This window comes from Thunnus maccoyii, chromosome 1, assembly GCF_910596095.1.
Source record: "Thunnus maccoyii chromosome 1, fThuMac1.1, whole genome shotgun sequence".
Taxonomy (NCBI): Eukaryota; Metazoa; Chordata; class Actinopteri; order Scombriformes; family Scombridae; genus Thunnus; species Thunnus maccoyii.
Window position 1 is genome coordinate 37682411 of NC_056533.1, and position 13296 is coordinate 37695706.

The 13296-nt window shown below is 37.7% G+C and overlaps 1 protein-coding gene across 2 annotated transcripts in view; it reads right to left on the reverse strand.

Moving 5' to 3' along the window:
• Nucleotides 1-10778: 10778 nt before the first annotated feature.
• The window catches only part of LOC121896404 (golgin subfamily B member 1-like), a 40333-nt gene continuing 37815 nt past the window's right edge, over nt 10779-13296 (reverse strand). For both annotated transcript variants that reach the window (XM_042410396.1, XM_042410319.1), the window contains exon 29: nt 10779-12702. In XM_042410396.1, coding sequence (XP_042266330.1) covers nt 12544-12702 — 159 coding nt within the window. In that variant the 3' untranslated portion in view covers nt 10779-12543. The remainder of the gene's footprint in view (nt 12703-13296) is intronic.

Genomic DNA, 13296 nt, shown 5'->3' on the forward strand with positions numbered 1-13296 from the left:
ATAAAACAAAACAAGGATAAATGTCAAAAAGATGTTAAAAACTCCTTAGAGCTGCAGTTAGTTAGATAGTTAGTTTTAGTTTTAAGTCATTTTACTTGTGTTTCAGTTTGTCTGTTCGCACCACATGTACGGGCTTTGGACAATTTAAAAGTAATAATACTTTTACAGCATTATACATTGAAGACTTTAATTTCAGGACATGAGAAGATTTCCATCTTATTATCTGACATCTTTTTTGCTGCTTTGAGACCAGACAAAGATTTGTCTTTGGCTTAGATGGCTTAGTATGTTTGGTGGTAGGCACTGTATGTTATCAGAATTGTCAAACATGTGGGGAAATACCCTTATCATTGATATACCTCTCTTAAAGGTGTCAGCAGCCAGTTTAGCTTAGCGTAAAGACTGGAAGCAGGGAGCAACAGCTAGCCTCGCTCTGTCCAAAGGTTACAAAATCTGCCTACCAGCACCTGTAAAGCTCACTAATTAACACATTACATTTCCTTTGTTAAACTATAGAAAAAACAAAATATAAAAACCACAAGTAGTGTTGTTACAGGAGGTCTTGCCATCAGAGAAAACTCCAGAAAGTCACTCGGCATGGCAAAAAATAGTCCAGCACATAACCTCCTGTAAAAACTAACTCTCAGTGAGAAAGCAAATAAGCATATCTCCTAAAATGTCAAACTATACCTTTAGAAGATCTTATATCTGATAGCATCTGTATTATCTGTTACAAAAATGTAGAGCCACTTTATTTCTGTGGGCAAAATAAACAGAGAGAATGAGAAGTCATTTGTAATTGGAAATGCTTTTTGAAATGAATGTTAATTCCAAACAACAATGATACCCAGGAGGCACTGAGTGTTTTCTTGCATTTTTGCTATAAAAATGACACAATTCTAGTTTTGTATTGACAAAAACATACTTTCATCACAGCAGTAGTGGAACAGTTAAAGTCCAGCAAATGGAGAAACAACAATGTGTTAGAAAAAGCAGAGGAAGCAGAAGAGAGAGCAGGGATAGACTGGGATGGGATAGAAAGGGTTTAATGTTAAATTAAACTAAATCCACTTCTCCCTTACTGTCATTCTTGTTCTCTTCCAAGTCTGTGGAGGCAGTGTTCTCATGAAAACTGCAGGAGCAGAGGAGTCTGCCTGTCTGTGTGGATCATCAGTTGGATGTTAAGAATATTGTACAATGCTTAAACATGAGAAAAGAGTGGGTGGGAACAAAGCTAACTGTTAGGTAGCAAACCTGGAAAATCATTTGCAGATAAATTACAGCTCTATTTGACAATGATTTCAAAGAAATACTACACCAAAAACTATAGTTTGAGTATCAAATCCTCAAAGGTTTGTTGCTCGTTCCTTCATGGAGGACCACAGATGTTCTTGGTTTGGATTCTCAGCACCAACAATGGACTCTGTTGGTGACCCAGCACCGCAAGAAATCAAAAAACATCCAAAGAAATTTCTCACCACTCACTGCAGAGTGATCTACCTCCTGTGTTTGTCTGTATGCTCAGTATGTTCCAAACACTCATATTTCTGCCAAAATACGGCTAATTACACAGCTTCCATCGCTAGTGGGCTTAGCTGTTTACATTAGATCATGGTGACCAAAGCTGGATTACTAACCAAGCAAACTGCCCTGAGGCCCCAGAACTCCAGGAGCCCCGGACACCACACGTCCGCTGTGTGTGAAGTGGTTTGTGGTAATTTGTTAATTTGTTTAGAAATAATAAATAAACACCCCTAAAGCACAACATCACTGACATGATAAGGGCCTTAAGGTGTATAAGGTGGTTTATTTCCTGAATTGGAAAGAGTTTCTCTATCAAAGACCTTCATTATTTCAGCTTTGCACTGACATTTTGCATTTTCCTAAATGAACGTGTTTAATAGAAACACCACACACTGGCACCAGTAGTATTCTGTACACTGTATGCACACAGTGTCAGGAACAAGTGGTTAAAGTCCAACTGAAATCACATTTAATAATCCCTCTTTGCAATGAAAAACAATGTCAACATGTTTTTTAGGTATTGTTAATAGTAGTTAGAATGAAGAAAAACGGTCTTAAAATATCAGAAATGCCCCTTTTTGTCACTAACAGGGATTTTGAAGAGCACTTTTCCCCAGCAAATGTTTGTTTGGTGGCTCGTTCAACAAACCAAGGTGCAGGTCAAGATGTGTGCTCATATTTGTAAGCTAGATAAGAAGGAGACTTTAGCAGGAAAGCTAATGTGGCTTGTTGTTCAGAATCTGTGGCTCTTGTGTTGTGTAGCAGGATGCAATCAGGCTCAGTGTGACCGTCTGCGCCATAAGTGGATGATGGAACGGTATTCAGTCTAATTAATGCAAAACTGGGGGTCACAATCATGGTTTTGGTTTGGTTTATGATTTTTTCCTCGAAGGAGCACAAAGGACAAGTGATTTACTGTGCAGATGTTGTTGTAATAGACAAAAAAGGCTATTTAATTTCAGTTGGACTTTAATAGGAATCCTGCTCATTTTTTGCCCCACTTCCATCTTTGCATTAACTTGTACAAAATTACACCACCCCTCCCTCTTGTTGGAAAGGACTGCCTATTCTAATCACAGGCAGGCTGTGAGACAATAAAACACATAAAAGTCAAAAAGATGATAAAAAAAACACTTTGACACTAACATAAAATGCAGAAGAATTCTTCATTGTTAAAAATTATTCAATATCAATAAACGCAGGGCTAAGATCCTCGCTAAGATTCAAATACACAGATGTACTGTGTAACAGCATATATTTAAAACAGTCTGAGCTGTGGCCCCTTTACATCACGCTACCGAAATCTCTTTTTCCTAAAAATCACTTATCACTGCTGTCAGCACATTCTCAGCTCAGTGTATTTATATCTTCAAGCCACCAACTGTACAGAGAACACAGAGGAGGAAGTCATCTGGACATGTTATTTTATGTATGGTTGAAAGACCTGAGGGTCTTGAGCTGGTAGCCAGGGAAGACCTTGTTGCTATGGTAACTAATTAACCATGTTGGGTGTGGGTCATGCATGTTGTAGCCTGCTAGATCTGCATTAAAGATGCTGATGTGGACCATTTGGGCTCATTCTTCAATAAGGAGAAGCATCTGATATGATTCCAGACACAAGCAGGAGAAATATGAAAGAGCAAAATATGAATGAAATGCTGTTTCGATGACTCAATTGCATGTGTCCGTGTACATGATGGGGTCAGTGACTTGACGAGATGATGAAGAAGCCACGTGAAGTAGAGGAAGACAAAGAAGAGTCAGGAGAGGGATGACCAGCTCTCGAGAAAATGACGGTCGAGGTGTCTGTCAGGACATATTTGTGAGTGAACCCAATTCCAGAGGTGACAGAAGACAGTCTGGAAGTTGAGAATAAAGTAAGAATGGATCACAGACGCCCTTGACTGCCTCAAAAACACACACACACACACACACACACACACACACACACACACACACAAACACACACACACACACACACACACACACACAGAGCAGTCTGAAGTGTAGGAGGAACCTCCATCTTGCCGTTCCTCTCTGTACACACCAGCAGCAGACCTAATTGCAAAGTGGGACATTATATAGGGCACACTGGAAAAAATGGAGGGCTAAAAAGAGAATAGGAGGCAGGCGAGAGCAGTGATGTAGTAAAGTCCTGCAGCATCCAACCAACACAAACACAACGTTGTATGCCTGCAACTGTATTATATATCCACATAACACTAACATGTTGTGATTGCAGGAAAAGTTACTGGCAAGCGATGATGGGAAGTCTAAACAGTTATCTCAAACTGATGGGTGAATGATTGAAATAGACAAAGATAAAGTAATGAATAAAAGGTTGATAGAGACAAGTGATAGATAAATGGCTGAAATCGTTTGCTAAAAATAGACAAATGGCCCAAATGTCCAACTTCTGCCACTCCAAATGATGTCATGTTTTAATCTCCCCCCCTTTAATCTGATGGAATAAATACATTATCTACAACTCTTCTCAGTCTAATTTATCAAATCAATTTCCAAAAGTTTTCCTCTGAATTGGCAGTAATTCAGTAAAACATAAAGAAAAAAACAAATTACCATTATTTCTACACTGTTGTTTTATTGTTAGTTAATATGCAGGCCCCACTTGTTCATTAGATGAGAGAGTTGCGCTCACAGTGGTGTTTCTAACTTGATATGTGGTTGATTGTTTTTATTTTATTCCCCCTCAGATACAATAATGTTTGAATTACATTGATGACAGTGATTTACTGAGATAATAGGATACAGTGTTTGAGAAACTTTGGCAAAGGCATTTATATAAAATCTATGGGGTAGAAGATTGTTTTGGTTTGGAATTTCCGCCTTTAATGATAATAAATCTTTCTACAATGTCAAATTTAGCTTCATAGAACAGGAAATGTTAGAGTGGTTGTACAGTAATTACACAATTTTACAGTTTAAAAAAAAATCAGCTGTTAGCGTTGCTGGATCTCTGTGTATTGATTTGATTTAACACAATTAAACAACACCATATAAGCACAATATCGACTAAAATAATGAAAGTCTTACTGTGCTGCTTCAGCGGCACATATATCCCCTAACAAATTAAAAAAATTCAAATTACCACAAATCAATTAACTCACAGTGAATCTGTGGCTTTCAGGGCCTGGGTCAATTTACAAGTCTGTCCGGTGGGTAATCCAGCCTCCACCAAGATGAAAAAGACTGAATGAAATTAATGAGATGAGTGTTGAAACAAAAGTTGGAAAAACATTGTAGGTGGAAATGGATGAACAGACATATTCACCCTGCACCAAAGAATCAAGGAAAGGAAAATTTTTTGGCTTTATGCCTTTTAGTTTCAAAGTTATGAGCCAAAATGTAAAAAGCTTTATAAATGATCAGTTTTTTACATTTAAATTTTATCATTTGGCAGATGTTTTTATCCAAAGCGACTTACAGGCGAGGCAAGACATTAAGCAAGCATTAGAGGACAGAGACTCAGAAAGAGCTGTAGTGCAAATCCTCAAGTAGCTGATACAAGTGAATAAGAAATGCCATAAACAACAAGAAAGTAGGGCAACAATCAACAAAGTGCTAAAAGGTTAAAGGGGCTTCAATGAAGAGCTGAGTTTTCAGACGTTTCTTGAATGCACCAGAGGATTCAGCTGACCGTATGGAGCAGAACCACAAATGAGAGGAGTCTGGATACCATGTCGTCTCGTACCAGGCAGTGATGGTGTTACCAGACGTCGTTCAATTGCAGACCAGAGTAGATCTGGGGTGGGGGGGGGGGGCTCAAATACTAATCTGTCTTTTCTTAGTTTGTGATTTAAAGCTGCACTAATTGATATTCTTATATTGACAATGGAAAAAAAATACTATGTGTAAAGTGAATGACAAACCCATAAAGAATTATCATCCAACTCTGCAGTTTCATTCAGCTCTATGGAGCATTTTAGCATCTTTCAGCTCATTGTTTTGGATTTATGGCACATTCACTGTATGGTTCAGTGTCGGCAATCTCATCTGCCTCATTTCCAACAGCAACAGGCAGCTGTTTCCATCTAACAAGCTACTGTACACTACCTGCCCAGCACCAAAGTTAGCAACTAGCTGGTGAATATAGTGGACTATTTAGCAGCTAAAGAGTCAGATATTATTTTCTGAGTTTGGATGAGACCAAACCAGAGATCAGAAGAGAATGAATATTGGACTTCCATTCATCAGGTTGACACAAACACTACTCCAAATGAATACTAACGTTTCTCCGTGTGTGCTGTACCATCAAGATCATCATATTAACCTTAAAAGGTGATAATATCGTATGTTTTTATGGCTTGTTGTTCTGCCCCAAAGTGGCTGAAAAACATTGATTAATGCAGCTCTAACTTTGCATTAAATTTAACTGAAATCTGTTGAAATGTCCAGCTTAATAAAAGACAGACACACGTGTAAGACTTGTTTGCAAAATTAAAAGTAAGTATGACATTTGTGGATGAGAAGCAGAAAGAGATGTATGAATGTAGAATATCAGAGAGCTAAAGGTCGACCCCTGTGGAACATGTTTCAGATGAGCTGCAGCAGCCAAAACAAAGAGCATAATTTTGAACAACTGTAGTGTTTTTCTCCTAAGTGATGAAGTAATATATTATAACAGTGGGAGACTCGCTCAGGCAAAACCATCTTACTGAGGGAAACAACAGTATCAAGCTGTATCAAAAGGCTTTGCTAAGATTTGGGAGAATCAGGATCGAACACCCCCCCCCCCATTGTTTGTGTTGAGGAGGTCAGTACCGATGCCATCGATCCTCTGGGTATCAGGGGGATCATAATGGGACGACTGATGATCGCATCCCTACTGATTTATCTGAAAAGAGTCCTGCCTGCTTCCCTAGAGAGCTGAAAATCATTGACTCCACCAGCAGTGTCACAGAGACTCTCAAATGATTTTTCCTCACTGGGTAAACCGCAGCATGCCGTTAAATCATCATTACTCTCTGATACAGTTAAAGTACTTGTCTGCCCTCAGCGCATATCGTTGTCTAAGTATTTCTTATGCTTACATGCTCCAGTGTTTTACGTTGATGCATTAAGATGAAGATGGGGTCATTTATTTGTTGAGCACACCTTTATTGGAGCCTGCTTTTACTCTCTCCACCACCACACATCACAGGTGCCCTTGTTCACTGCTCTCTCTCTCTCTCTCTCTCTCTCTCACTCCATCTCTGAAAGCACATTAATCATAGCAGTCTCCCACATGTTTTCACCTCTACCTCCTCCCCGCCCTTTTTCTCCTACTCCTCCGGTTCTCTTCCTCTGGTGCTGGAGGCAAGTGGGTCACCGGCAACTGGAGGACTGCTTTCACTCTGGTTGAGAGCGAAAGAGAGATAGAGAGAGAGAGAGAGATAGAGAGCGAGCTGGAGGCTGCAGGAACGAGCCCGAGATGCAAGTTTCCAATGAGACGCCTTCTTTTATTAGAACAACGTCTGAGTGGTTTCCTCCAGAAGATATGAGAGCCAAACCAAGTTGATTTCTTGTCAGTATAAAATGTAAAACTGTGCAGTTCAGGCACATAAATGTGGATCATCAATCCCCATCAGAAGCCTAAAAAGCCTTAAAAATGTGATTGTTCGGTAATGAAATACAAGAGGTGTAATTCCCCCTTGATCAATGGCCACAGCGGCACAGCAGGGAGAGATTCAAGAAACAGTGAGAAAACCTAATTCCCCAAGGAAGCTCTACCCCTCTACAAATCTGCCTTTCTTCTTTTTATAGGACATCATGTTGTAAGAGACGAGATCGTGTCAAAAAAGAGAAGAAAATGGGAATTTCTTCATTAATATTCATGAGGTTGAAGCCTGTCTGTAGAGGCAGGAAATCAGCTATTGTAGCTGCAGATGAAATAACTAAAAAAAAAAAAAAAAAAGGGTGCAGAAAAGAAAAATGAGGAAAGATGATGGACAGTATACAAGGATGAGATACAGTATGAACCCACCTCTGTGCTCCCATTCATGATTATTCTCAGAAAATACACAAAAATATCATCCTGCTACAGAAAAGGTCTGTTTTTACAACCTGGTCTGTGTGGATGTGGTTTGTGGTGTTCTGGTGTTAAATGAGTCGACTTTGCCATCTAGTGGTTTCATGTGGACATTACATCTAACACACATATCTCTACTAAAACATCAAGTACAGGCTGGACAAAATCAAACAAATACAAACAACAGGAAAAAAGAAATCAATGTGCTGAAAGAGGAAAAAACCTATTGGGTTTATTGATTATCTAAATAATATACATACATAAATAAATATGCAAGAAAGACTTAATCAGGACTATGCAGATTATACAGATGTTTGTGTTAAAGAGGATATATTCTGCACATTTCCAGGTTTTATTTATATTCATATTCTGGGGCTCTAAAAATACAAACAAACACACAGACACAAATAATAAAAAAAACCACTGAAAACACAAAGTACCACTTCCCCAGGTGTGTTTCCCTTTTAAGATTGTTCATTGCTTGGTCCCTTGGTTCCTTGGATTTGCTGACTTCCCTGTGAATACGTGTGTATTTATATGCAGACTTGTTGTCATTTTCTGTGTGAAACATCTGATGAAAGTTGCTAAACTGAAACGTAGCTACTTAATAAAATCACCATAAGTGTTGACAGTGTGCAGGAGTTGATTTTTGTTATATTTTTAAACGGGTCTACTACCTACGACAGGTTTGAGAATGTGTCCGTATGACACAGGAGCAGATAACATCAGCACCTTCCTCTGCTAGAAATACACGGCAATTCATCACCAGCAGGTCATAAACATTATGATAGTCAGCTGTGATTCTTCCTTATATGTTTTTTTTCCTCTTGGCTGTTGTGGATACTAGATGTTCTCAGCTGTGACAACTAGAACTCTGCTCTATTAACAGCTTTTATCTGAAATATGTTAAATGTTTTTGTATTAAACTCAAACTGAAATCACGCTACACTGTGAAAGCCCAGCAGTTTAAACCCAAATGTATGTTGTTACTTCAAAGCAGATTGGCTGCTTCTGTTCTAAGGCTGCAGTCTCTGGAGAAATCTGTCTCTGTGTCCCTGAATGACTTGAAAATCGGTGTAAAATGTGGGACTACAGAGAATCCTCTGTGACTGTGAAGGCTACAGACACTGAAGCCTGGAGTAGAAATTAAACTTCAGTGAATCATTTTAGTTTGGAAATCATTAATGATAAAAAAAAAACATATAGCAAATGCAAGCTGCTCTGTCAGTACTCAGTTTTTGTTCAACAACATTAAAACTGAATTAGTTCACCAGTTTTACGATTTCTAACATTCAGTCTGCTGTGTCGGGAGATGTCATGTGACCTTATATTCAAAGGTTTGCGCCTTTCTAAGTCATTTTCTAAATGGTGAACTTTAATGGAAGTTACTCAGGTTAAATATGTGAAACATAGAGTCCCTCATGGAAGTTGTCTTTGGCTGCTCCTCTATACAATTTTCTATTCATGATCTTCCTCTAGCCCTGTCATGCATGAATTATTAAATCACAGAGTAATAATTTTTATTGTTTATTTTTACTCTTAAACAAGTGAAAAATCATGCCAATAATTTTTTTTAATATACTGTATTTTGACATGTGTCCATTGTAGTGGACACCATGCATCAACGGAGTAAAAAGTGATTCATGGAGATCAATATAGAGCCCCATATATATATATATATATATATATATATATATATGTTTTTAAGTATATTATTCTATTACTATGAGCAAATGGTATGAATACACATAGGAACATTGAATAACAACAACAATAGAGAGGATATTTGAAAAACATGTCATAGTCCCAATAGGCAGAACGTACCCTTTGTTGCATGACGTCCACTGGAGTGGACAGATGTATTTTCAGTAACGGAAGAAAATGTACAAGAAAAATAGTATCAAAAACTTGATAAAAGTATTTCAAACATCTTATTTAGTTGAAAAATATACTTTTTACCTGTTTTTTTCTCTGAGAATAAAAATACTTGGTGCATTTCCTCCACTTTACGCCATTTTGAATTTATGATTCAATATCTCAAAATCACAGAGAGTCAAAAATGATACTCAGATGGAATTGTAGACAAAACTTTGGGGGTTCACCACCTGGTAGTTGGGACATGGTACTACAACTTAAATGGTTCAAGATGGCTTCCAAATATCTGTCCACTGTAATGGACACCATGCATGAAAGGGTTAATGTTTAAAAAAAGGCAGCACGTGTCTCTATGTATGCTGATGATACCGCGATATATTTGACAGAAGCAACAATCAGTGATTTAAATACATACGTTAATAGTAATTAAGCTGTTTTGAATGTGTCTAAAACAACCAGTATTGCAAAAACAAAGCTTGATCTTAACATAAATAATGTTAATAAAGCAGGTAGAAGAAGAACATTTGGGAATTAACAATTATAATTAACATAGAAAATCAATTATGATTGGACTGTTGTATGCAGAAAATGGGAACTTAAATGGGAAACAGTTGTCTGTAATTAACAAACTATCAAACAAGTGATTCAAGCTTTGTTTTGTCTCACCTGGATTATTGTTCAGCAGTTTAGTTCAGTTCTTCATCGGATGATATTAGAAAACTGCAACCGGTCCAGAATAAGGTGACGTGTTGCTCTTTCTTGTGGGTTGAGAGAAAATCTTAAATACATGAAAGTCTCACTTGGTTTAAAGATAAAAATAGACTGCTTTACTAAATGATGATTTTCATTTGGAATATTATAACAACAAAGACTCTTTTTTTTTTTTTTTTTTACAAAAAAAAAAATAAATCTTTTAGTACGGAAACAAAATTATTTAACAAGACACGCTCCTGGAGGCTGTTTTACTTCACCAGAATCCAAAACCGCATCAGTTCATGTACTAATATACTAAGCTAATTATACTTATGACTCTGTTGGATCATGATAGATTCATTTGTAAACTGTCTATTTTGTTTGTCTCTGTGTTGTTAATTTTTTTGTTAAATGTCAATGTTTATTTACAGTAGTCCTGCATTAAGATGTGTTGTTTTGTTGATGTATTATGATTGTATGAATGTGTATTTTCTGTACAAATCGATCAGGTGGACTCAATCAATTTCAAGGATAATCAAAGCACCTTGACTTGAAGTGTCAAAACAAAGGATCTGAATATGAATGTAAATCATTTAATACATTTGCGTAAATTTTCTAAAAACATCTTTTCACTTCATCATTATGTGTGTGTAGAATTAATTCCCCATTTAAGTGAAATAAATACACTTTTCTTAAAAAACGCTGTATTCTCTGAGTGTTCTCGCATTTGTCCAAGAAAACATTTTGGTTTTGGGTTCATCATCATTTTAATATTTGGCCTCCAGTCATGATCAGATTTTCAGATTTTAAGTTAATCCAAAGCAACAACCTGACGACGGACGGATGATGCCACAGACACATCATGTGAGCAAAATGAAGAAAAGTTCAATAAGCTTTATTAAATTTCTTTTTTTTTTTTTTTTTTTTTAGAGATGGTTAAAGGGAAGGGTGATCTGAAAAAAAGCTCACCTCCAACACAGTATTGCACCAAGTTGAGCCTAACGTTATCAAAACAAAAACAGCATCTCTTACTCTTAAAAATAGAGGCAGTAGAGAAAATATGCCATCTGAACATTTATCAGTAGTTCAACTTTTTCATAAATAGATTCGGTTCATTGTTTTTGTCCATCAATCACACCTTTATGTACAGAACATTAGGACAACGTACCACAAACTCATCAGCAACCTTGTATTTCTACAAAACTGGATCAATTAACAAGCCAGAAAGCATCTTTTACACTTTATTCCATTTTCTTTGCGGTTAAAAGAATTAGATTTGGCTTGTCAGTTGATCTTGTTTTGTGAAAACTGTCCTTTTTGTCAATCGTATTTTCAAACTCTAAATATACAGTCATCAAACATCAGGCAGAGAGGATAGAAATGCATATATACATAAATACAGTTCATAACAGACACTGTACAGCAAACTATCTGAGGATGCACACATAAATACAGAAACATTAAATACATACAGTATGTACTTTCATATCCTCTGCTTTTCTGCAGTACATTTTCAATGGCACACCATGATACCGGATTAAATCTTTAAAATATCGTCTCCCAGTGACTTTAACAGACATGAGAGCACTTGTTCAAACCGCCAAGGTAAGAATACAGACACCTTTGGCTTTACAGTCTGAAGGGGACTAGAGGAAGGGGGGGGGGGGGGGGGGGGGGGGGGGGTGTAGTGCTTCTGAGCTTATGTGAGATGATTATATACACATTTGGAGTTTCAGTGCATAGTTTTAACTCAGCATCACGATTATGTGCGAGGTATGAAACCAAGCAGGCAAAACAAAGCAGCAGCTGGTGCCAACGTCTGTGACTGTGAGGAGCGATGTTTGCATGTTTGTTCCCGGCTCAGGGGAGGGCAACGAGGTGGAGAGGTGATGAGATTTAAAACAACATTTTGTACAGTAGTGTTAACCAAGAATGCGTATGGCTTTCTTCACCTTCTTAGGCTTTTATATATATATATATATATATACGGTTTACATCAAAAGGCTTTGTGTCAAAAACGACATTTCACTCCTCGTCTCCTTTTTAATGTTGATCTGAAAACAACTTGAAGGCAACGAGCCTGAATAATTATGCAATTCAGAAAAACACAAAAAAGAAGGGGAGTATTATGTTTTAAGGCTTGATTTAACAAACAATATTTAAAGTAAAAAGTTGCTGTTTGAGATGTAATTTAAGCTAATATTACCAAACCAGTGCACAGTGTAAATATAACTTAATTTCCTGGCAACATTACCCAGAACGGGTGAGTATGGAGAGCATCTCCGACTCCTGTAAATGTGCCGGTTTTAGTGTTTTACAACACAGAGCGAGCGTATCAGAGCGATGCATTAACTAGAAAAGACATAAATACAGACTTCAGCTTTGAATTTGAAGCTTTAGCCAATTTGCGTGATTACCCAGCGTTACAGGGCGCCAGTGAGGCACATGAGGACGAGCACGTGTAGTGTGAGCAAATAGGCCAGGAAGAAGTATCGGGAGCGGGCGCGGCTCGTCAGCAGCCTGGAGAAGTAGAGGCTCCGCCCTCTGAGCCACCGCCGGCATGCCACCATGCCGCCTTTCACCTGGAAGCACACACACACATACAATCAGCCACAGAACAGACTGAAAAGACACACGATCACTGTGTTCACTACTATATTTCACAGTCAGAGGCCATGAACTGAGCCCCCTGTAGTTAATAATGCTGCTACGCATGTCGAGCTTTCCATTATAGCACAACATGTATCTAGTTTCATTGATAACTTTGATACAATAACTGCTCTTAAACCTCAGTTTAAGGTCATGATTTATGACATCACAACAAGTCTGGAGCCAATCGTGGACCAGTATGCAATTTACACAAGTGTGATGTGGAAACTTGAAGCCTCCAGTGCACAAACTCTGTGAATGGACATAACAGAGAAGGAGGAGACATCTGGTGTCCAGCAGGGAAACTTTAGAAATTAACAATATTTACATATTCATATATTCTGGATTTTTTTTAATGAGGGAGAAGGAGGAGGAGGAGATGTAATTTTAAGGATTTTTAATGGGGTAATTAAATTTTCTTGTGGAAAAAAACTGTGTCAGACACAATTTCTGGTCAATATTTTATACATTTCATTAAGTTCTCTTCAATTTAAACCTGTTGCAGCTCCTAACTAAGAATATATTTA